This window comes from Emys orbicularis, chromosome 7 (assembly GCF_028017835.1).
Source record: "Emys orbicularis isolate rEmyOrb1 chromosome 7, rEmyOrb1.hap1, whole genome shotgun sequence".
NCBI lineage: Eukaryota > Metazoa > Chordata > Testudines > Emydidae > Emys > Emys orbicularis.
This window is the reverse complement of record NC_088689.1, coordinates 102037124-102062108: the sequence shown is the minus strand read 5'-3', so window position 1 is coordinate 102062108 and position 24985 is coordinate 102037124. Positions and strand designations below refer to the sequence as shown.

The following is a 24985-nucleotide window of genomic DNA, read 5'->3' as shown; positions in this document are numbered from 1 at the left end:
GAGCAGGCAGTAAATCCCAGCAGAGTGCTCCAGCGGGACTCGCAGATGAAAAGCTTTGCCCTGAGCAGGGCAGCAGCCCGTGGAGCAGTGACGTCAGCAACCTGCCAGCTAGACAGAGCGGCTGCCGCCCGCACTGAGGAAGGGCCCCTCTGAGGGAGGAGCCAGCAGAGTCCGCGCAGCGCCTGGCATTGCTGCTCTCTGCCACATGGAGCATCCTGGGGGTCCTGACGCTGCTCCAGCCTCTCTCAGCCCTGGGACCCAGCGTGCCCCCACCGAGCTGTGGAGGTGGCTCTGGGAGCAGCTCCCAATGGCTCAGCCCCCTGACAGGCCCAGCGCATGTGCTCAGGACCAAGGACCCCTCCAGCATTGCTAATGCCCAGCACGTCCACGGGCCTGGCGCCCTACAGCCCAGCCCAGCGCTGCGCCTCTAGCTGCTGATCTAGGGCAGCTGCAGTTAAACGTGCCACAGAAGGGCCACCACTAGAGGGCACCAGAGAACCACCAACTTCCTTTAGGCAGTTAATAGGGCCAAAGAAAGGAGCTACCAATGGCTTGGGGAAAGCCTGTCCCTAGGCGAGGGAAGAGATCAGCGCTACAGTGCAGTGTCATGGGCCCTCCCAGCTATGCCATCCTAGACCCCCTCCCTGTATTTCACTAGCCCCTCTGCTCCCCTTTTCACCAGCATGCAACTGCTGGTGCAAGAGCCTTCTCCTCTGCAGTTCCTCCCCATCTCACCTGCCTGAGCTGACAGCGTCTCCTCTCCCCTTTGCTTAGGCCTCTGCCTCTCCCCTCCTCTGCTAAGCAGAACAATGTTAGACCTCTTCCTTCAGGAGTGTAAGTGGCTTCAGGCATTGCCAGCCTCCACGCCATCAGTACTCAAATCCCCCTTCGTGGGGGCCACCAGATTCAAGGCCTGGACCACAGGCATGAGAGCAGGGGAGTGATTTTGCTGGAAGCTGTGACCCCAGGGGGTGCAGTGGATTCTGTGACAGCCTGCGATAGCAGGAACAGGACTTGATGGCCCAGGGGGCCCCTTCTAGTCCTATGTCCAAATGCAAAGAGGGCAGGGATGTTCACGCTCACACAGGCTGTCCTCTCCTGGGGAAAGGAGCGTGGGCCCAGGTTTCCCCTTCAGATAGACCCCTGGGGGGGAGGGCTGCAGGCTGACAGGGTGTGGGTGATCTGCAGAGGCAAGCAATGGGCTTCCAGCCTTTCTTGCATTTTTCTGATCTAACCATCCAGGTTTGCTTTCGGCACCTGTCCATGCAGGATCTGATGCACAAAGACAGGCGGGAGAAACAAACTTTCAATTATGTACTTCAGAAGAAAGTGAAGTCGGAGCGTTCCCGGAGGTCTCCATGGGCGCGCTGGAGAGGTGGATTGGGAGCTCACTCCCCTTTGGTGACGGAAGGGGGTGGAATTGTTAGGAAAGAACATTTCTCCCAGCTGTCTGTAGAGCATCTAAGGCCTTGTCTACTCTACGGGGGGAGATCGATCTAAGTTATGCAACTTCAGCTACGTGAATAATGTAGCTGAAGTCAATGTACTTAGATCTACTTCCCGCAGGGTCCACACTATGCGATGTTGATGGGAGACGCTCTCCCGTCGACTCCCCTTGCGCTTCTCGTTCAGGTGGAGTACAGGAGTCGACAGGAGAGCAATCTGCGGTCAAGACATACTAAAATCGACCGCTGATGCATCGATCGCCACGCGTCGATCCCCCAGGAAGTGTGGACAAGCCCAAGTTGCAGGTGTTACTACGTCCTGCCCGTCTGACTCAGCCTGCCCCTTTTTTGGTACCTGGACTGGTAATTCTTTTACTAGCTCTCCAGTTGCCCATAGAGTCTCCTGGAGAGAGACAAGGCCGATGGGACCTGACTTTCTAACAGGCACATTTTGGCTTGTTTTTTTCAGGGAAATCTTTCATACCTTTCTACATCTTAAATAACCCTCAAGCTCCTGTCTCTCTGCCGTGCAGGCGGAAGGAGAGATGGCTCTATGGAACAGTTAGCCGCCTGCATTACAATCGGCTCACCTGAAAACAACCCCAGGGAACAGACAGCATTTTAAAGTGTGGAGACGGGCAGAAAGAGTGGGTAAAAATAGCCCGGCTGCATCCCCAGCCAGCTGCTGCTGAGTCACGGCTGCGGCGGTCACTGAAAGGCCTGCGTACCTACACCGCTGGCAGCGTCTGCAGAGCCCCTCTAGCTGCAGGGAAGCAGCCCCGCGGCGGAGCTGCTGGCAAGGCATGACCTGGGTTAGGAGCAGAGCCGGCTGGGGAGCAGTGGAGATTGCAGACTGTAGGCAAGGCCTAGGCGGCTCCACTTGTGCATGAAGCAGGCTGGGGTTTGTCCCTCAAATACCACAATATTCAGAGTCATAGGCAAGAGAACCATGGAAAGACTCCAGCCCTCACGTTCCTGCACTATGAACTAAGTATCTTACACATCTGTGGCAGCCTTCACCCTGCAGGCCCCTGCTGTGCTATACACCACCGCATGAATCATCCACTACTGGAATGCAGCCTCCTCTGGGGTGGAACACAGCAGCTATTATATAGAGATAGTTCATCTAGCAAGGAAATGCAGCCAGTTCTGGAGAGAGATGCAGGGAGGGAGTTATACAGGGAATGTTTGCCCAGCAATGAAATGCCTCTTGGGTGGGGCAAGGGGCTGTTTATAGAGGGATCCCTTGCTGAGGGCTGAGATGCAACCAGCTCTGGTGTGGAACACAGCAGTCAGGGATGTTTTAAATGGGTGGAATATAATTACCATGCCGGACTCTGGGCAGGACCCTGGGAGATAATGGGCAGGAACATGATACCGTCAGGAGCCCTTGAATGAACACAAATGGCCAGGATCTTATTTCCCATCTGAAAACAGCATCTCAAGTGGCACAGGACTAGCATCACCCTGGGTTAGTGGTTCAGTCCTGGATCCGAACGAAGAGCTCCCCCTACTGGATCAACAGCCCTTCCTCCTACTTTACCACACTCCCAACTACTGCTCAGTCACTGGCACCAGGAGTAGCCTGGAGGAGAGCACCCCTTACTCAGGCCCCCACCCAACTCCCTGCAGCACAGCACCTGCTAATGCAGGGGTCGGCAACGTTCGGCACGCGGCTCGCCAGGGTAAGCACCCTGGCGGGCCGGGCCAGTTTATTTACCTGCTGACACGGCAGGTTCGGCCAATCGCGGCCCCCACTGGCCGCGGTTCGCCGTCCCGGGCCAATGGGGGTGGCGGGAAGCCGCAGCCAGCACATCCCTCGCCCGCACCGCTTCCCGCCGCCCCCATTGGCCCGGGACAGCGAACCGCGGCCAGTAGGGGCCGCGATCGGCCGAACCTGCCGCGTCAGCAGGTAAATAAACTGGCCCGGCCCGCCAGGGCGTGCCAAACGTTGCCGACCCCTGTCCTAGTGCCATGCTGGGGCCTGCATTGACTGTGAGGGAAGAGCACCCCCAATTGAGCTCCTGCCCCACTCCCTGCAGCACAGCGCCCCCTAGCACCACACTGGGGCATTGGTTTGGTATCAACTCCGAGGGGAGAGTGCCCTCTAATGAACCTCCAACATCACTCATGCCACACTTTGGTTTTGCCTAGAGGCCTCCCATTCCAAGCACTGACCTGGCCCCACCCTGCTTAGCTTGCAAGAGCTGACTCATAACCCACGGCAGGGTTAGCTAATAGAGCAACTCTACCATACCCATATCGATGGGAACCATCTGCCCCCAGTGCTGGGACTGGAGGGCCACCGTCCTTTACTCACTATCTCTGGATCCTCGTGAGGACAGCGGACAGGACGGCCTGTACTTCCACGGTGGAGCATGTGCACACGACTGGCTTCTTCTGGTCCCGAAGCAGCTCGGCCACATACTGGCAAGGAGAGGAGGAAAGGTGAGCACAGCATGCCCGTGCGTATGGGAGCAAAGGGATCGGTTACAACGCCTGCCACGCAATACTCCTCCTCTGTGCTTAGCAACCAGAGTCCCTGGGGAGAGGTGGGTAAGCGTGCACCTCCCCGCGCCAGCTGGCTGTTCCTGCCGAGGGCCGGCAGGCTGTGGGGGCACAGGCAGCAATGGCCATGGGGTGTGAGTTCATTCCAGACTGCCAAGGGCCGGGAGTGCTGTGGCTGCCTAGTGAGTGGGAAGTGGCAGCTGTGAGGCAGCAGAGGCTGGTTTGCTCGGGGCTTGGCAATCTCAGGTGTGAGATCAAGGCAAGTCAAGGGTCACAACGACAGTGCTGGAGACTCCCCTTCATGGCTTGCAGAGGCATGCTGCCTACAATGCCCACGCAGCAGCTGCCGGTGAGGGACCCGCTCGAGGGCAGGGGAGAGGAGTCAAGGTCTCTCCACAGAGTGTGCAAACAGGAGTGGGCCTGTCAGCTGCAATTCAGAGGGTGCTGTGTACTCTGGGGGCGCCTGTGCAGGGCAGGAGGACTGGGCCTTGAGAGGTGCTTGGTATTGCAGTGAGGAGGGCTGGCGAGGGACACGCAGAGACCCAGAGCCGTTGGATCACACGCTTGCCCTGGTCTGGACTGGGAAAGATCAGCATCCGCGCCAGAGCTTCCAGCCCACCTATAGCCACAGCTCGGGGAGACTCCATGCCAAGTCAAGGGGGATGCTCAGATGGGATTCAAACTCTGCCACCCAGTCACAGCAGCAGCATTAATGGTCACCTGTGGGGCAGCCAACCCAGCCCCTCCCCCTGGCATTTCCCATTCAGCCCCTGCCCCAGCTCAGCCCAGGCAATGCCCTGCACTCCCATTGCTCGCACAGACCGGAGGACCACCTAACAGGCTCCCCTGCCGGCACCGGCTCCCCACAGAGGCTGGCTCCAGGCGACGGCCCCTCTGTGGAGCAGCCAGTTCCACTCCCAGGGCAGCAGGGCTCCGAGGGCCCGGGTGACCCGAGCTGTCACTCAGTTTGCATTGGACAAGGCAGGCACTGTGATGGCAGCAGAGCCCAGAGACTGGCAGGGAGGGAGATAGGCCCCATCCCCTCGCTCAGGGCTGAGGCACGTCAATGGAAGACAGGGAAAGAGAGGGGCCTCATCTCCATGGGTCACTGCCACCCCTGCCCAGCAGCACCTGCAGGGTCCCGTCCCAGGGCCGGCCTCCCTACCTGGCCTTGCCAATCGGCCGCATTCACCAGGATGATGTTCTCGGGCAGGGCCGTGTCCGACACCAGGATCTGATTCAGCTGGTCATAGACAATCTTGCGAGGAATCTGTTGGGGAGGGAGGGTGAGGGGAGGGCTAAGCCTTGGCAGGGCACAGGTGACACACACTGGGCTGGGCCAGAACCCTGGAGGTTCCCCTGGTGAGCTGCTGTTACCAGGAGCCCGGCCCTCTGCCTTTCCCTCAGCTCTGCATATCCAGCCACCTGCCACGAGGCCCCTGCCGCCCCCCAGCACAGCTGCGTTGGCAGGGAGAGGAGGGAAGGCGACTCCTGCAGGGGGAGTTCAGGGAGGGAGATCCATTAGCTGAACTAGAATGTGGCCAAGACATGGGAGCCAGCTCTGTTATACACAGTGCCTGGGATCTGTGCTGGCAGGACACAACGGTACAGATCATCTGGAAGATGGAAAGCTACAGCACAAAGCGTCCCCTAGTGCTGCGCTGGGGCACTGGAGCCAGGACTGACCCAAGGGAGAGTGCCCCCTACTGAGCACACACCCCTGCAGCACTGCGCCCCCTAGTGCTGCACTGGAACCAGCACTGACCGAAGGGAGAGCACCCCGTACTGAGCATCCCCTCCACCCCCCGCAGCACTGCACCCCCAATGCCATTGCTTCAATACAGTTAGAGAGAAGCTCCCCATTGATGTCGCTCATTGCAGCTCCTGGCTCTCCGTACAGGACTCCCAGGCAACCGACCGTGTTTGACTAGATCTGTGATGAGCTCCCAGCTGTAGGTGGCGCAGGCTGGGATCACCCCTCCATGGAGCAGTGCCTGGGGTTGCATTCACATCACCTGTGTGCTATGGCCCAGGTCCGGGGACCTCTCGCTGTCCGAGCTGTTGGTCCGTTCGCTCAGGGGCTTGGAGAGCTGTCTCTCCTTCAGCGGGGTGCTTCTCTTCTGCCGGGGCGTGTGCGCGGCACCTTCCATTTTGCTGCAGCAGACAAAGGACAGTGCTGTTGGCCTGGTTCCTTGGCATGGCACAGCATCCAGCTGGGAGAGCAGGGTCCTTCCCCCACGCACCAGGGTGTCTCATTGCAGATACACACACAGGCCCGGCTCAGGTCTGAGCCACGCCCTGGGGCTCCTGTGAGCGTTTGCACCAGGACAACGCTTGTCCGCTGGCAAGGGAACAGAATGGCATGGCCAGGTGACGGGTTTCCTGGCACATTGTCAAGAGTGGGAGCTGAGCAACACTGCTGGGTACAACCAGGACTGGGTGGGCTGGTCAGACACAGGGCGAGCCCACGTACAGTCTGTAGCCAGCACAGGCTGAGAGGGAACCCCAGGGGCGGGCTGTCCCCCCTCCTCTACCAGCAGATCCAAGGCGGGCTCCTAGCCAGGAAGGTGCCCACCCTTTGCCAAGGGTTCAGAGGGCTCTCTGCCACGATCCAGATTCCTCCAGCAATCCCAGAGCAGCAGAGGGGGCTGTGCTAGGTGCTGGGGCTCGATCAGCACAGGAATGCAGAGCCCGCCAATGGCGGACAGGTTTGGCATCTCTCCTGGAGCACCGAGACCCTGAAGGGGTGAGAACCATGCTGTGCAGGCCTTGGACATATGAGCTTACAAACCAAGACAAAGCAACATGGGGGGCGGGGGACCCAGAACATGGCCAGTTCAGAGGACAAAACTCCACGCTCCTGCCCACACCCCCCTCCCTCAGTAGGGCAAAACGGGCATGCTCTCCAGCCCAGGCCCCTGTGGGATGAGGTTGGCATGCACACCAGCTTACACTCCCCCCCACAAAGCTGGGGATAGAACCCAGGAGTCCTGGCTCCCAGCCCCCCCGCTCTGACCCAGTAGACCCCACTCCCCTCCCAGAGCTGGGACAGAACCTGGGAGTCCATATCCCCAGTCCCCTGCTCTAACCATTAGACCCTGCCACTGCATTGCTAAGGGATATTTGCCAGTTCCCCCATTAGAGAGTGTGCCACTCCCCTGAAACGTGACCTTGGCTCAGATGGCCCCACCTTACTGCACAGCCCAGCTTGGGTACTGGAGGCCCAGCTCTTCCTTCACGGACTAGAATACAGTTTTAGTCCTTGCTCCTAGATTCAGACGTGTAAAGGCCAGAAGGGCTCGTTCTGATCGTACAGTCTGAGCTCCCCACCAGGGGCCAGCCCAGCCAGCTGATCTAGAGCTCGTTAGTGCCCGAGAGCCAGCCCAGCTCGGGGGGAGGAGAGGTGGAATGTTATCCAGCTCATGCCCTCCCCGCCCCCAGAAGTTCAGACTCTCCCCTGCTGGAGGTGCGAGAGCCGGGGGCTCGCAGTGCTGGCAGGCAGGAAACCAGAGCTTTTTGCTTGTAAGCCTGGCAGCAGCGCTCCCAGGAGCCCGAGGACACAGCCCCCTCTGCTGCCACCTGACAGCAATTAAGCAAAGGCGTTAACTCCAGGACAAAGCAGCCTGGTGCTTTGCTCCAAGAAGGCGCTGCTCAGCGTCAGAGTGCAAGCAGCAGCTTCAGCACTATCAGGGAGACTGGGGGGCGGGATATCGATGGCTAAGCGCTTCCCCCCCCCCCCATAGCATCTGGGAGCGGGGCCGGCATGGTGAGCCTGCGTCACACACTGAAGATGCACTTTTGGCAAAGCAGGAGGCAGATGGGGCAGGTTTCCACTGGGAACAGAAAGGCCTTTGAACACACTAGGTATGTGGATCCAATCCTTCACTCAGTGCAGCTCCAGCACGGCCCCACTGCCTTCACAGCGGGAGAGGCCTAGTACCCACAGGGGATGGGGGCCTCACACCACGCAGTCAAAGGTTCAAATCCAGCTACGATGAGATTGCCCACAGACCATCCAGTGCTGGGGGCTCAGAGCCTCGAGGCATCACCACCCTCCCTGGCCTGGGATGGAACGGGCAATAACAGACCAGACCAGAAAACTGGCCAGGGGAAGATGCCTAATGCTGGGAACTGGATGCAAAATGCCACACAGTCCTCTGAGCGCCCAACACCTGATATGGGGAAACTGAGGCGACATAGTGAGAACCACACATTCCAAGGGCAGAGCCAGAGATGCAACCCAGGCCTCCTGACTCCTGCAACATCCCCTTTCTCTCTGGGAGGGTCTCAGGAAGTTCAGGTGCAACACACCAGGTTGTTCTGGCAGGGAATCTCAGCAGGGCTGTAACCAGCAGTTTACTGTAAACCTCTCCAGTTCAGGGCCAACTCATTGGAGAGCACAAGGCAGGGGTTGCCTCTGGGGGGCAAACCCCACTGATCCTGGTGATCTCGTCCCCCAGCCTGCCAGTGTGCGACATCAGTGACCTGTGACAAGCAAGGGATAGGCGCCCCCGGGGTTCTGGGGCTGGAGTGACAGTTCGAGTAAAGCCCACAGAGAGCCTGTGCTCAGGGAGAATTCAATAAACTAGTTCTATAAGAGAAATCGAGTTCCACCAGCTGTGAGCTCAAGGAGCCTCCTCCCTGGGTGACGAGCAGGATCTGAACCCCAACCCTGCAGAGTGCTGGGGAAAGGGGCCCGCCTGGGAACGGACAAGGAGGTGGAACCTGTCTATTAAGAGCTACATCAAGACAGGTCATGGAAGGGGAGCAGTGGTTGGTAGCTATCAGCCTGGCTAGGAGCCAACTCTCTAAAGGGGAAAGGGAAATGTCCTATTCTCTGCCCCCTGAGCTAGCCAAGCCCCCTGCCCTGGGCTGGCCTAGAACCAGTGCCCCCTAGAGGCAGTCACCTGCTGCCCTGTGCCACCCATGTCTCCCAACCCTGGTTTCAAAGCAGGCAGCTTACCTGGGTGATGCCATGCTCTGAAGCTCCCCCTTGCTGCTCTTCATGGGTGTCTTGACTTTTTCGGGGATGATTAACATGGTGCTGGAGTCTCCGAACGTGTCCTGCTCGCTCGCTTCCTACGGACACGGGGAGGGAACGAGGAGGCTCCAGAGCTCATTCTGGCGATCAACAGCTGGGGCCCTAATGGGCGACAATTCGCAGCCAAAAGCCACTGACTATGTCGTTCCAAGCAGCCACTGACTGTAGGTGCCAACTTGAGACAAGTTGGGCTCCACTGTCAGAGGGGCTGTGTCCCCATCCTGAGCTCAGCTTTGCAGCACTCTACACACTAGGCCATGCTGCCTCGAGGGGCAAGCAGGCACCAGCGCAGGGTGTTACCTTGGGCATGTGAGCACCCCCAAAAGGGAGAGGCCTGTACGTGCCACGTCCCCCTGGCTCCAGCTCCTAAGCCAGGCAGAGCACCGAGGGGAGAGTGGGCCAGCGCGGCTGGGGCATGTTACCAAGGTGTCTATTTCGCTGAGGCTGTCATCCAGGTTTTTACTCCGCGAAGGTTTCAACTTGTCCCCGACGGCTGCGTCCATCTGAAAAAACAGCCAAGGGCAGAAGGATTGGGGAGTTACAGGTCTGGGGCAGCTGCGCTCGCCCCCCCTCAGCCACCCCAGGGGCTGCTGCTCAGAGCCACTGGCCCAGCCGGGATCCCAACAGTGCTTCCCAGCTCATCCCCTGGAGTCCTGCCCCCTTGGCTGAGTGCTCCGTCGAGACGGTGAAGCTCTTTGGGCAGGGTATGAAGGGCCAGGCCCACTCCGGGCATCTCCTGGCAGCACTACCACTGTGCTGAGCAGGAACGCCTCACAGCCTCCTTGGGCTTCACTGCCCATCTGCCTGTGTCCACCGGCCGGCTCCTGGCTGACACTGGACTGGCGGCTCTCAGTGTTCGTACAGCACCTAGCGCACTGGGGTGCTGGGCCACGAGTGAGGGTACTGTGTGTTGGTGAATACAGATAATCAATGCTGATAAGTAGCAGCATGGCCTTTTACAAACACTAGTGTTAGAAAACCCAGTTTGTATGTGCCAGGCTCTAGGGAAGCAAACTCTGCCTAGGAGCTGGGGAGCACCGCGGTGCCAGAGGGAAGACCCCACCGCCCTTCTGTGCACCAGAACTGCCTGGACTGAGGGAGGGTTGGGGGCAATTCCAAGGGGCCAGGATAGGTGCTGGCTACGATTTTAGTGATTACGAGGCACAGGCAGCTGCCCCTTGCACTGACAGGCCGCGCTGCTCTGCCTCGGCCACTGAGCCAGTCCCCAGGCCGAGCGGAACACAGCAGTTCAGCACTGCTCAGGGAGGAGCGGTCACCTGCCAGCAGAGAGCACAGATCCTGCGACTGCATTCACATGCATTGGAAGTTGAGGTCACGTACCAGCTGCGAATCACCTGGGCCTATGTCCAGCACCCCCCCGCTGGAACACGGGACCCACTCCCTCCCTCTGCGATTACTCACTGGGCTGGTGGCATCTTTGCCCAGGCTCCCCTTGCTGTTAAGGCTTCCAATTTCTGTCTGGGAGCTGGACTGAGACATTCCCTCGAAGAAAGGCCTGGCAGGGAGAGATGCAGCGGGTCAGGGAACGAAGTGCTGCTGCAGACCCTGGCCCGGGGTGAGGAGAGGGTCAGAGGGATTCAAGCCTCAGGGATGGCCTGTGCGAATCCCAGGCGTATTTCAGTGCCTACGGGCCGGCCTGCACGGTAGAAACTTTGGCTGATATTTGAAGCCCCGTTTCCTCCCACGGTTTGCACTGCTCTGCAAGAGGCCCTCCAAACTGGCACAGGAGAGCACAGCAATGGGTGCTAGCGCAGGGCTCCCCGTCCCTTCCAGGTTCTCTGGCACTGTCTCAGCTACGGAGCATCAAACGCCCCAGCCTGGTTTGGAGCGACAGGCTCACCTTTCCCACAAGGGACTCTCTCCAGGGGCCTCTCCCACCCCTGGAAATGCTGCAGGGCTGCCGGGCCCCCTCCTAGCTCCAAGCAGGGAAGGTTGGGGGCTGGGCAGACACACAGCAGGCTTCGTCTGCATGAGAAAGCTGAGACAGCGTCACTTACGGACCGAACGGAAACCGCTCTAGCTAGTCTGGTGCCAAAGGCCCTGTGGCCGCTGCAGCTCAAGTCGACTGGGAACAGGGTTAATTCAAACTGAGATCAGAGAGTGCCCGCGTGGGGATTTGCACCGATCTCCCTGACACCATGCGAGTGTGTGCGCCGATCAGCCTCGCTCTGGTACCAGAGGGGCCTATGCCAGGTAAGCCTGAGTCCCGGGTCACCCACACAGCTGCAGCACCCTAACGACAGCTGATTTCACCCTGCAGGAGTCCAGTCAGCACAGAAGCCTGCAAGTCTGGTTTGGGCTAAGCCTGGCTTCTCTCTGTTCGACTCGCGTCGGTTCATTTACTGGGAGCACTAACCCCATCGCACCAGTGTGAAACTGATACGAGTCCACACGCAAAAGCTGCAGCGATTTCCCACAACCCAGTGCGACGTCTGGGTATAGACGAGCCCCTGGGAACGGGTTACAGCTAAATCGCAACAAGGCTTTCTCTTACATCCAGGCGGCCTGGTGCCCTGGCTTCCATTCACAGCTTCAGTCACACTGGTCCCCGGGAGAAACGTACACAGCCATCCGTCTCACACGCCTTCCCCAGAAGGCGGGGGAGCTGAGCTACAGAGAGGGGACGGGCGCAGCTGCCACGGCCCTCGGGTGGCAAGACTGGGGCAGGACAGAAGCAGGAGTCCCAGCACCTCATCCCCTGTTGTAGCCACTGTGTGGCCAAAAGCTTCTGCACAGTCAGCTACAGCTCAGTGCTCCTGCTCCGGTGTTTGAACCCTACCCCACCAGGCCTTGAGCCCAGCAAGTCCATGTCAAACTCTGGCTCGCGGCAGCCCTAGGGAGCCACGTGGCGTCAGGGACGCAGTTCGGTCCAATCAGAACCAGGCTGGCTTTTAGGAGAGCAGCGGTGCTGTGCCCGGGCTGGATCAAAGCAGTGAGGGCCGGGGGGAGCGAGGGACATGAAGAGCTGCAGCGATGCTGAGAGCTGGGCAGCGCGGGGACAGCAAGCACCAGAGTCGGGGGGGGGGGGGGCGAGATCACTGGCTTTGCAGGGAGAGAAGAGAGCACAGCTCAGGTGCTGGAAGGGGGGGGGGGTGTTATTGGTAGGGCTAGACTGGCAGCCCACACTTGCTTTGGGAAGGGGAGTGTGTGTGTGGGGGGGGCTCAGATTGCTATCGGTGCCTGATTAGGCATGTGCGACGTTGGCCTTGGCTGTGACTCACACAGAATATGGCCCGCGATCTAAGGAGCCAGTTTTCCACAGCCGCAGACCAACCTGTGACTCCCAGCCCATTTGGCAATGCTGGAGAAGGGCCCCCATGCCCCTGCGATGGAACTGCACTCCCCATAGACCGCCATGTGGGTAAGGCACAGGGCTGGGAGTCAGGACTCCTGGGTTCTCTTCCCAACTACGGGAAGTGATTGGGGTCTAGTGGGTTAGATCAGGGCGCAGCTGGCAATGAGGATTCCTCGGTTCTATCCCAGCTCTGGAAGGGGAGGGGAGTGGAGTCTAGTGGTTAGAGCTGAGGTGCTGGGAGCCAGGACTCCTGGGCTCTGTTCCCAGGTCTGGGAGGGGAGGTGTGTCTAATGGTGAGAGCAAAGGAATGAGCTCCTTACTGGGGTCTGTGAAGCACCGTGACTGAAGCACCATCACTCTAGGCAGACGGCAGGAATCTTGCACGTCAGATGCTCTGCTCTGCTCAGGCTGTCTCTCAGAGTGCCCAGGAGCTCACGAGGGCAGATGTGGTACGGGGCTCTGACTGGGGTGTCGAGGGGGGGACACCCACAGGAGAAGGGTCTGCAGCAGCAGTGGCTGGCGTGCATGAGCAAAACAGGGCGAGAAACAACCTAGCTGAACAGATCACTCCTCTCATCCAGGCATCTCAAAGGGCTGCACAAATCCTAATTAATCCTCAATTCCCAGGGGACGGCGTGTGACACCAGTCTCAGCTGCAGGGAAAGAGACCTAGAGCATCAGCGCTCTGATTCCAGACTGGCTGGAAGCACTAATGGAGATCCCAGGTCTTCAGCCCATTTGGATAGTTTCCATGAGGCTTGTTGGATGGGGGGCTCTGAATGTGCAGTCGAGATGCTGGGCCCTTTTCCCCCTCTAGTGTCCGTAGCCAACATGCACCCGTACGTCACTGACACAGCGGCTGCTGTGCTCCACCCCAGAATTAGTTGCACTTCAGTGCAGCTGTTTCCTAAAGCACTGTGGAGACTTACACTGTCTCTCACGGAGAATTACAATAATCTTCAACCATCTCAGGGTCACCTTGTGCTCCCTTCCCCTTGTTGTCTAGTCTCATGGCTGGATTGTGAGCTCTGTAGGGCTGGGAGCGCATCTGTGTTACAGGTTCATACAGCACCCAGCACAATGGACCTGGGCCCTCAGGGAGCTACTACAGTGTAAATAACAACAGTGTTTCACAGACAGTCATGGAGCACTGTAGATACTTGCTGTGTCAGTGTCCTATGGGAAGAGACTCCCAGAGCCCTGACTTAGTCCCACAGCCCACACTATTAGTAGTATTACAAGAGTGCGTGGAGGCCCCAGTCAAGATCAGGACCCTGCTGTGCAAGATGCGGCCCAAAACGTGTGGCAAGAGAATAGCCATGGCCCTGAGGAGCTCTCAGTCTAAACAGACGAGACAGAGAGAAGGTGGGAGGGGAAACTGAGGCACCGAGAAGGGAAGCGACTTGCCCGAGTTCACTCAGCAAGGCAGTGGCAGAGCTGGGAGCAGCTGCCGTGTCCCCTGGCTCCCACCAGCCCAGGCTCGCTCCCTGTTGCAGCTGTCGCTCACCGTGCTGCCCCACCCCCAGCACTCACTTGAGCTTGGGCTTGGGCGTGCTGAGGATGCTCTCCGTCTCCTCCATCTCTGGGCCACTGTCGCTGGGGTTGTACATCTCCAGGCTGTCGTACAGCTCGTCCAGGTCCTCCTCCACCTCTCGGATCTGCTCCCTGGAGACGTGCTCCAGGCCAAAGCCAACCTGTGGGCAGGAGACTCCAGGCTAGACGGGGGGCCAGGCAACCCAGAGCAGAGACTGCGTATTTTGTGGAAGCCCACGGGAGCGAGTGCTGGAAGAAGCCTCAAGGACCTCCTCTTGCTCTTGGCTCTCCCTCTCCAGCCAATGGCATGTCAAGGGTCTAACACCCCACCAATCAGCTGTCGGTCTGACATCTCCCAGAGAACATGGAGAGTCACCCACAGAGCAATGCCCCGGCTCTCGTGTCAGAGAGCGGCTATCACCGGAGGTTAAACCTCCGAGGCAGATGACAGACTACACTCTCTCTCGCAGGCATGTCTAACACCCAGCTCATGGCTGCTTTAGCCCATGAAGCAGGTGGAGCCCCTACTTAGTCTCATTCACCTCCTGATCCTTTGGTTGTTAGAAGGGTGGAGGGGAGTGGGGTCTAGTGGTCAGAATACAGGAGCTGGAATTCAGGACTCCAGGGTTCTATCCAAGCTCTGAGACAAATGGGGTCCAGTGGCTGGAGCCGGGGGTAACTGGTAACAGAGGTCAGACTGCCGGAAGGGGAGTGAGGGAGGGAGAGGTGGGCACCTGGAGGGAGGTGGTCTGGTGATTAGAGCAGGGGATTGAGAACCTGGCACAGAGGTGATGTGATTTGCCATGAATGACTCAGTGGAGGAGCTAGGACAGAACCCAGAAGTCCTGGCTCCCAGCCCTGCTCTAGCCACTAGACCCCACTCCCCTCCCTTCCAACAACAAAAACGAGACAAATTCATTGAAGGACTTGAGCCCTGAGCTCACACTGCCATTCATTTGGAGGAGGGAGGAGCAGTGATGAGGTATGCATTTCACCTGATCTGGATCACAGCCCATCCAGCACTCCAACTACCAACAAGAGACCACTGAAATAGCAAAGGCATTTGCAACAAGACGGAAGGGCTGCACCTACCTCGTCCGACACCTTGAACCTCTTCAGTAACGCCACAAACTTCTGCTTTATGTTTGGCTGCTGTGAAGAAATGGTGCCATTGACTCGTTACAGTGACACCAAGAAAGGGAACGGGAATCGGGGGCCCCAATGAGGGGGTGCAAGCCTTTGCCGTAGGTGCGACTGAGGGGTCAACGGAAGGAGACTCTCACATCGCCCCACAGATCATCCCAGTTACCCTAATCAGGGGTTCTCAGGACAAATTTTTTGGTGGCCTCAGAGTGTGGCCACCAACTCTTGCTGGTGGCCGCTTTCACACTTTTCCCTAAAATACTTCATTAATTTTAGGAAAAACAAATAAATATGCACATATACACGGCCAAGTCATTGTCATTTATTGCTAGCTAGTAAGACCCTTGTGAAAAGTGATATTAACAAACATACAAGTATCACTTTTCACAGCAGGCTTACTCGGCCCTGGCAAGCCTGGGGACAAATTAAGCCCTGGATGGGGGGCCAGGGGAGGCAGCAGCGGGCTAGAGCCTGAAGCCCCACTGCCGGAGCCTTCCACCTCACCACCCCAAGGCTGAAGCCCAAAGCCTGAGCCCCACCGTCCCTGGGAAGGTGGGGAACCCACTGGGTGCCACTGTGGCCGTAGTTAGTTGAGAAACGCTGCCCTGAGTGACAGTTCAAAGTCCACTAGAGTTTCCAAACCTGATGCAGGGCTGGATGCAGGGAACATGCAGAGTGCAGCACAGCGCTCCCTAGCACCATGCTGATGCACTGGGGTTAGCACCAATCCAGAGGGGAGCACTCCTCCTCCTGAGTCACCCACACGTTTCCATGCTGCACCTCTGGCTCATCCTCCAGAGGTCTAGCCCAGAGCACGCCTGCTTAGCTTGCAAACCAGCCAAGCTCACTGCACGAGATGGCGAAGCTGAAAGCATGTATAGCACCTACATGCAGCTCAGAGGCTGTCATCACAGCTAGGTGTTAAAGGAGAGGCATGCAAGCAGCTTTTGTAACTGCCTTCTGAGCAGGGCACGGTGAGAGGCAGCATTACTGCAGGCCAGGCCCTAGAGACAGGGCAAAGCTTCCCAGCCACAGCTGAGGTCAAACAGCCATGCCTAGATGAGTGACAGTGTGGTGGAAAGGGGACAACCTGACAGCTCTGGAGACTGCAGCTGCGTAGCTCCCCCCACCCCCCAGCAGCGTGTCTGAATCTGCTGAGCAGCGGTCACTTCGAGAGGCGAATGGCTCCTTCTGCCCCATCCCAAGTCCCAGAGCCCCCCAGCCTCCCCGGAAGCTGCTTATGACCAGTTCAGAGACCCTCTTGGCACGAGGCCTCACATCAGACTGGAGCCAGAAGGCGGCCGGCCAGTCAGAGCACCCTCAGAACACACTCACCCGAGTGATCGCCGAGGCCGAGGCCAGTTTCCTCCTCGTTTTCTTCACCTTCCGGAGATCCTCGTCTTCGTAAAACAAGTCCTTGTGGGGCGGGGGAGACAGCACATTCAGAGAACTAATACCCCCAGGCCCTGAGGCTATGGGAGCCTGGCCACACTGCCACAGCTAGCTCTCTTAACCAGTATCTCCCTAGTCCTTGGGGCGCAGCAGCCCAGCTCCAGGCAGGTACAGTTCCACGTAGGCTGCCTCTAGCAGAAGCCCAGTCATAGGTGACTACTTGGGGCAGCCAGCCAAGGGATCAGTGGCCTGGAGTCCACAGTCCTCAGCTAGATCCCAAAGGGGGATGCTCACAGAGCCAACTCCCAGCCTGGCTTGCTCAGCACCACCTCTCGCTCCTTTTGCCCCCTGGAGGTGCAGGCTGGAAGGGGGAGCCACTTGGCATCTTTTTCTGAGCTCGCTGGGGGCACTCTTCTCTGCCTTGATTCAGCCACTGAAGTACGCTGGGCTGGGGAGGGTTGAAGGCAGAAACCAGGTGAAAAACCCCCGCTGAGGAGAGATCGGGACTGGAGGAAAGCCTGAACCCATGGAAAGAGGGGTTTGCAAATGGAGGCAGCCAGGCCCAGCCAGCCTATTGCTTGGTAATGCCTTGCAATGGAGCTCTGCCCTGAGCGGGCAGCAGACTGGGAAGGGGGGTGGGGGGTTACCTGTCCATGTAGGGGATCGTCGCTGCCCTCCTGCTCCGAGGAGAAGCTCTCCTCCTCCTCTTCCGAGTAGTTGTCGATGTCGGGGGACCGATCTGGAAGACACAGCTGGGGTTAGGCTGGAAGTCCAGCTCGGGAGCTTAGCGCTGTCAGCGGGATTCACATAAGGTCCAGGACACCACACATAACAGTCTGGCAGGTCAGAGGGTGCTCTGCAGTGCAGACTGGTCCTCCAGCGCGGTGCAGTCCAGCCAGGGCCCTAGTCTCTGTATAGCCTGGCCTTTGTTACAGATGGGATAGCAGGCAGCCGGCACTGGGCCTCTCCACCATCAGACAAGCACACCCCTTCTCCAGTGGAAAGTACCACACGGCCATATGTAGCCACAGAGCGGGCAGGACTCGGTTTTAAGGGTGATCCAAAAGAGAAGCTTGTGTCCTTTTTTGGTCATGCACAATATTAGAGGAGAGAAGCTTTCGTGGCTTGGCTTCCCATTAGAAATTCAGACCTTGTCTACCCTCGAAGGTTCTGTGGGTGACTGGAGAGCTAGGAGGGCTCCGGCACCCCCCGAGGCAGGTCTGCTTGAGAAGGCCTTTGATGCAGACTCTTTCGAAAGCTGGGTTGTGCTGCAGTAGTGCCTGGATGCCCTGCTGTGCTGGGGGGTGGCACAGACACCGGGGGAGCTAGGACCCAAAGGACTTACGGTCTAAACAGGCAAGAGGCTGAAGGAAAGTTGGATTAGTGACCCGGCTGGGGAGATGGGGAAACCAAGGCACCAAGGGAAGGGTCACATTTGAGTGGCTTAGATTCATAGACTGTAAGAGCAGAAGGGACCATTGTGGTCATCTAGTCTGAGCTCCTGCATAGCCCAGGCCTCAGGGCTTCCCTGCACTAACGCCTGGCTGAACCTTGGTTTAAGAAGTACCAGCGACGGAGAATCCAACACAGCCAGTGGCAAGTTGTTCCAATGCTTAATTACCCTCCCTATGAAAAATTCATGCCTTATTTCTCGTCTGAATTCATCTAGTTTCAATTTCCAGCCACTGGCTCTTGTTAGACCTTTGTCTGCCAGACTGAAGGGCCCATTAGCCAATTTCTGTTCCCTGTGTGGGTGCTTACAGACCAAGTCACCCCTGAACCTTCCCTTTATTAAGCTAAATAGCTTGAGCTCCTGGAGACGTATCCCCATCCTTTAATTCGGAGCTTAAGGCCTTCCTTCCATGGTAACTCGGGCACTTCGGCACCTAAATTCCAGCAACTTTCAATGAGACTCAAGCTCCTAAGTTGTGTCTGAAAATGGGACTTAGGCATGGTTACCCTCAGGGACTTGCTCAAGGTGGCCCAGGGAGTCAAACCCAGGTCTCTTAGGCAAGTGCTGAGCCACCAGGCCAGCCTTCCACTGGATGAACAGCTGGTAGAAAATAAAGTCTGTTGAAGATTCAAACCCCGCCCCACCCCTTCATTTAAGGGATAAGAAAGCTCCCAGGCAACTTCTCTGGGGTCTCCAATCCACAGGGAAGAGTCATTCCTGATACATCTAAGGTAAACACAAAATAATCCTTTCAAACACCTTAAAGGAGCAAAAAAACTAGCACATGCCCAGTCGATCCTCCTCTGCCCCTCTCCTTCAGTCGTGTCCAAAGACAACATCCCCATGGCCCATAGCAGCCCATAGTCCTTCTGATCACAGCCCTGCCTGCATCCAATGACTGGAGAACAGTCGCCCCGTGCAGGGTGTGGAGAAGTGTGGAATATGGAGCCGGCCCAACATCTGAGATGAGCTGGCCGTGGACTGACTGATGAACTTGGGAACTGTGCGGATTACTGGGATGCAAACAGCTCCCAGCACTCCCTTTGGGACCATCTGGTATTTCCCGTCATTTGACAGACAGTTGTTTGTATCTGGTTAGATTCTTTTGGGGATGGGCAGTCGTCCTTGGACACTATTAAAATAAAATCATTGCTTAAATTCCCACTCAAGGACAAAGATCAGCTGGTGCTGGAGTTTGAGAGAGAGGGGGGGGGGGATTTCATGGCTCACGATATTTACATTCCTGTTTCCTCACGGAATCTAGCCGAGTGGAACCACCTCTCCCTTTACAGCAACAAGCCTGGACCCCTCTTTAGTGCCTTTCATTGGAGGCTCTCAAAGCACTTTACACACACACACACACACACACACACACACACACTTCCTAGAAGATAGGGCCAAGGGGCATGGCACACACACCATATACACACTGGGGGGATGTCTCCACTAATATGCTCAGCAGCTAAATAGTTAACCATATTGACGCGTACATTGCCATCAGTATGCTTCAGAGTTAACACCCTGTTGAGATAAATTAGGTTCTATTTGACGATGCTTGTTTCAGGCTGCCTGCAGACTCAGGCAGACACTACTACATCCCTCACATGTGGAGGGTTTACTTAGCAACCATAAGAGCTGCACAGATTTGTTTTTAATGAAAGCTAGATAAAGAAGTACAATTCTGTGGCAAGGACTAGATTCTGCCACCACAGAGGAAGTTAGGCTCGGTCTATGAGAGACCTGGACTGATTTCTATTTGCCTCAAGATGCCAGACAGGAAAGGGTGCAGATTTCCAGATCAAGAGGTGTCCCGCCCCCGGTCAAAGTGTCCAGCTGCCTTCCCTTGTCAGGTCACGGAGTTGCTGGTAACAAACCCAAATATTAAAATAAATCCAACACAGAGTCTGAATCTCCATCAGTTTCCCTGGCAACCAGATTTACTGCCTAGGCAGCCATCCGCGACAGTATCATAAACGGAAGGATTCCAAGACGCAGGGCTAAATATAGCCATGTTGGAAGGAATTAGCCTCCACTGTCCAAACAAGATCTGATGCGAATGGACGTGGTGGAACTGGGCCCTGAGCAGGGTTTTGCCTTCACTTCTGCAGATTAGACACATTAAAACCCGAGACCAAATCGCCCTACAGGTAACCAAGAAGGGGCTGATACCCAGCCAGCTGCTGCTCGCACCTGGGCTGTGTCACCGAAGCACCAGGAACACGTGTAGCTGCGCAGGGATAGAATGTAGCTGAAGAGGCTCCATGTGCTTTCTAAGGCACTGCCTCCAACCATGCATACAAGAGACTAGCAGAGCTATACAATGCAGAATGGAACCAGCAGGCATGTGGCTTTTACAGCTGGTAGGTTTCAGGGACCAAGAAAAATCTGTTCTGCTTCTGAGACGTTAGTCAAGTTGAGTCTCTGGAGAAAAGTGTTTTTGCCACAGTGTGGAAATGCAGCTCCCTCTGGGGAGGAATGTGTAGCCACACTCTACAACAGCTCAGGACAGGAAGGAAAGAATTTTCAGTCCCAGGGAAAAGGCAGAGCGGGGAGGGAATTTAGGGAGGTGGAACATAATTCCCCCTAGTGGAGTTTGGCCAGGACACTGGTTCCAACACCCCAGTTCTAGCAAGTGACTCACTCAGGAACTTTAATGACCAAGTCAGGACACTGGTTCTGTTTCATCTGAAGGAGGCACCACCTCCAGCACAGCGTCCCCTGCCAGTGAGCCACTCACCTCTCTCCCAGCAGGGAGGGAGGGGGGCACATGCCCAATGGAGAGGATCGAAAACACCTGCAGCTCACTGTGCCAACTGAGTATTACCGAGCTGTGCACCTGCCTAGTGATGCTGGCTCCAGGGCAGCCAATGAGCTTCTCCTCTGGATCCCCCACGCCCAAGCCCCCCTCGCCCAAACTAGTCCCCTCCTTACCGGACAGTTTCGACTTGAGCCCTTCGTGGTCGATTGGCTGGCTGGACAGAGAGTAGATTTTAATCTCAGCAACGGGCACAGATACGTCCTTCACATTACTGTGGAGTCCAAGCACCAGAGCTCCTTCGCTGGGGTGCTGCATGACCTGGGCAGGGGAGACACCACGCAGCATATACTCCCAGCGGGCCCCGTGGGAGGCTGCTGAGAATACCGAGCCAGTCACCCGCACTGAGACCATGGCCCCGTATGGGCCGAGCAAGGAGGACCCAAGCTGACATAGGACTGAGACAGCTCAGCTGCTCTAGGTGTCTCTGGCTAGGTCCCACCCCTGAGCCCAGCCTAGGCACACAGCACTCTGCCTCTGTCTGAGCTGAAGGGGGGAGAGGTTACATTTAATCACTTCTTCCCCATGGCCGTACCTGGCGCCTCCCTCCTCCTCCTCACCTCAGCCATGTTGATGAGCCCAACAGCCAGAGTCTTGTAGCCCAGGATGGTCCGGTTTTTGTATCTCTTCCTTCTCTGCAGCATGATCTGCAGTTTGTTGGCATCTCGCTTCAGGAAGTGGGGATACTGCAAGAGCAAGTGACAGTCAAGAGAGCAGCAACGACAGGGGGCCGCGCGAGAGCCCGGTATGTTTGGGGTTCCATGTGGCCCAGTGTGAAGGTGTGGGGGGCAGAGATCTGTCCGGGGGCTCCCATGTGGGTACTCAGGAAGGCTGCTAAAAACCCCATATCCAGCACTGCTAGAGAGAGACTCTCCCAACGCACATCACAGGCTGATGGTGAGTGCAGGCACACTGCTGAAGACCGGTCTAGCGGACCCTTGCTCGCCTAGGCTGGCAGGGAGCCAGGAGGAAGCGCGGTGCCCTGCTTACAGCGGACACGCAGAGGGTGGTCGATACATTCCACGGCTTCCACTGGAGGAAGAGCAGTCAGGTCATGGAGAGCCTCTGAGGCTCAGGAGAAGGCTTGTTATCGGCCAAACTACGATGATGATCACATCTCACGTTTCCAGGGGTTCAGAGGAGAGCTGTGGTGCTCAGGGAGGCATCCCCCCATCCCGTCCCTCCTCCATGGACAGCACTGGGCAGCAAAGCCTAACGTATCTTCCTCCCAGGCACCAAATAGCAGCTCCCACCTTAGGCACAGTGCTTGGTCTGATCAGTAAAGGCAGGCAGCCAGGCTACATGGGCTGGTGCTCGGAGCTGGTATGACAAAGCCAGGGAAGTGGGATCTAAGATCCCGTCCACACCTGTTTGGTGATAAGCCCCCTGGTGGGATCCAACTTGCATGGCAAGCAGCAGCCAAGGCTCCACAAGACCAGAAAGCGCACACATTTACAATGCTCAGAGCTCCTAACTGCCCGTCCTGGGAAGCAGGGATTTCTGCAGCACAGCGGACAGTCAGGCACAGAGGGTGAGCTGTTCTGTCCGGGGGCAGGATGGCTGCAGCTCCACTGGCAGGAGAAAGAGGATGGGAAAATCTCACGCAACTACCTGCATGAGTAACGTGAGCAGAAGTGTCTTCTCTGGAAACAACCCCGGCTAGGTTTGCAGACAGTAACTAGCACTGCGCAGGGAGACCAAGCAAAGAGAGGAGGAATAACGTTCTGCCTTCCTGTCGTGTCTTCCTCCAGGAATCCAAGTGCTTTGCGAACTTTAAGCCTCCTCTCTCTTTGGGAGGCAGGTAAGTGATTCCCATCTCACATGTGGCAAAATGGCAGCACTGAAAGATGACATTTTCAAAAGCACCAAAGTGATTAAGGAGCCTAAATCCAACAGAGTCAGATTTGGGCTCCTAAATCACTGCTGAAAATGGGTCATTAGAGCTGCATTTTTAAAAGTGCCAGTGAGTTTACCCTTTAGCCAAGGACAAACTGAAGGAATAGCAGAGCTAGGACTAGAACCCAGGACTGCTGGATTTCAGTCCCTGCTCTGCCCCTTAGCTCACACTCCCGCCCAAAAACCAAGAACAGAACCCAGGAGTCCTGCCTGACAGTTCCCTGCCTTCCCACGCCTCCCACTGGTTATGCCTTCTTCCTGAAAGAAACCAAGTTAATTTCAAGAAGTGTCTGGAAGCCAGCTGTTGAAAGAGGCAGTGTTCTGGCTGGCCATTCTGAGCATACTGCAGCTTCCAAAAGCCGCTACACCAGAGAGGCTTTAAGGAAGGGATCAGACAGGTCATGAACACCTTGAAATAATCCAGGATGACAAATGTGCTATGCTCAATGTCTGAGCACAACACACAGCTCCAGGACACACAGCCCAGGGCAGTACTTTATATTCACTGGCAAATGAGGTGTGGCAAAAGTTTCATTGCCATTTTGAGTCTGTATTTAGAAAAACAAAGGGAAGATACAGTGTCCCTCATGCGAAATAACAAGGCTCTTTCTATGCCACTCTCTTGGGTGAGTGCAGGGAAGAAAGGGACATTCAGAACTACTCCAAGGACCTGTCCCAGGCCAGGACTGCCTGCAAACACTTCCAATTGCTAAAAGAGATGGAAACTGCCAAAGGATGTCGTTGCAACTGTTTAATTAATCAATTCTTATTACTGCCAACTGTGCATTTTCCTGCAGGATTAAAATCATTTGGAAATCCTTTTATGCTGTATTATAAGCAACACTTGGGTGTATTTAAAGAGGGCAAAAAACTGGGGACGTGGGGGAAGCTAGTCTGCTTTGTGCATGTCACTCAGCTTAGGAAGTTATAGTAGGCTGGTCAGTTTCACTCTGTGATCATATACTCTGGCTCATATACTCTAGGGATGCTGGTCAGTTCCCCACATGGAAGGGGAAGGGTCACATCTCAAAAAGATACAAAGCGTATCAGGAAAACACAAGAGTCCCATGGTACAAGGCTGAAATTTGGGGCCTGCTTCTCTGCTGCCAAGATCTTACAAAGGTGGAGGGAGTTGTCAAAGGGGCAGCAAGGACGAAACATGGCAAGCTGCATGGAGAGCACAGCTGTAAGCCACTGATTTTTGGCATTGCTGCCTCACTCAATCTAGGTACTTGTACGGTCCCAGCACTGGAGTATCTGAACCCTCCATCATTAATGGCATGGCAGGGTTGCCTACAATACCACGGGAATGGTCTCTATGACCCAGGAAGTTCAGTTCAATCCTGCCCGTTCCTAAGAATGCTCCCATTTTACAGATGGGGAAACTAAGGTATAGAGACGGTAAAGGACCTGCCCAAGGTCACACCGGGAATATAATTTCGGTCTCCTGCCCAACTGTTAGACTGGGTTAAGGCAGAGGGCAGGCAGGGAGAATGTCAAACAGGAGATGATGGAATTGTCATTGCTTGGAGCTTTCAAGGAAACCTGGTGTTATTAAGTGCAATTGTGCCTGTTCAGCTTGCCACTTCCAAGAGCTTTGTAGCCCTGTGGGCATTAAGGACTCTGGAAGGCCTCTCTAGCCAAGAGTAGAGGCTGTCTGAGCTGCTGAGAGTCTCCAATTGTAATTCAAAGTTTCTCTCTAAAAACCAACTCAGGCTGTGTCTACACTACCGCAGTAAATCAACCTACGCTATGCAACTCCAACTATGTGAATAATGTAACTGGAGTCGACGTACCTTAGGTCGAGTTACCGCGGGATCATCAACTTACCTTACTCTTCTCGTACAGGGGTTGACTGGAGAGCGATCTGCCGTCGATTTGGCGGGTCTTTACTAGACCCGCTAAATCGACCACCTGTGGATCGATCTCAGAGTGTGGATCCCCGCTGTAGTGTAGACCTGCCCTCAGGTATATTGGAAGAGACATAACCTTAAGCTGGTGCCACACGGGAGTTCCCACCTGTCAAGGAAAAGGCCTCTCCAGTTCAGTGCCCCCTACGGCTGCACACGCTCACCTGTAGCGAGAAGGTCAGCTGAAGCTCTGTTTCTACAAGTCCGCTGACCGGCAGGACAATCTCATTGGATCTCAGGATCCTCTTTGAGCCCTGTAACCAACACAGAGTGGACAGTGTTACATGTTCACCTGCGTTCAGGATCAGGACAGGCAGAGAGTAGTGCCCAAATCAGCACCAGCAGGGCAACCTTGCCCAGCAGTGCCTCCCATCAACCTGCGCCAACCCCACCCTGGAAGGCCCAACTACAGGGAGAGAAGGTATCGCAGCCTCCCGCTCACGCTGATCCTTGGCCACAGCTGTGAAGGGGGCTTGGGGGCAAGGACAGGATTGAAATTCACCCTTCATCTTCTGTCCCAGAGGCCAGCTCTC

General features: G+C 56.4%; 1 protein-coding gene across 1 annotated transcript in view; it reads right to left on the bottom strand.

Moving 5' to 3' along the window:
* The window catches only part of PACS1 (phosphofurin acidic cluster sorting protein 1), a 102717-nt gene that overhangs the window by 11428 nt on the left and 66304 nt on the right, over positions 1-24985 (bottom strand). Inside the window, exons 3-15 of the mRNA XM_065407273.1 lie at positions 24617-24706; positions 21207-21332; positions 20763-20907; positions 17026-17117; positions 16322-16402; positions 14936-14992; positions 13844-14004; positions 10417-10510; positions 9417-9497; positions 8917-9032; positions 5969-6107; positions 5119-5223; positions 3766-3872 (exon numbers count right to left, since the gene is read on the bottom strand). Coding sequence (XP_065263345.1) covers positions 3766-3872; positions 5119-5223; positions 5969-6107; positions 8917-9032; positions 9417-9497; positions 10417-10510; positions 13844-14004; positions 14936-14992; positions 16322-16402; positions 17026-17117; positions 20763-20907; positions 21207-21332; positions 24617-24706 — 1394 coding nt within the window. The remainder of the gene's footprint in view (positions 1-3765; positions 3873-5118; positions 5224-5968; positions 6108-8916; positions 9033-9416; positions 9498-10416; positions 10511-13843; positions 14005-14935; positions 14993-16321; positions 16403-17025; positions 17118-20762; positions 20908-21206; positions 21333-24616; positions 24707-24985) is intronic.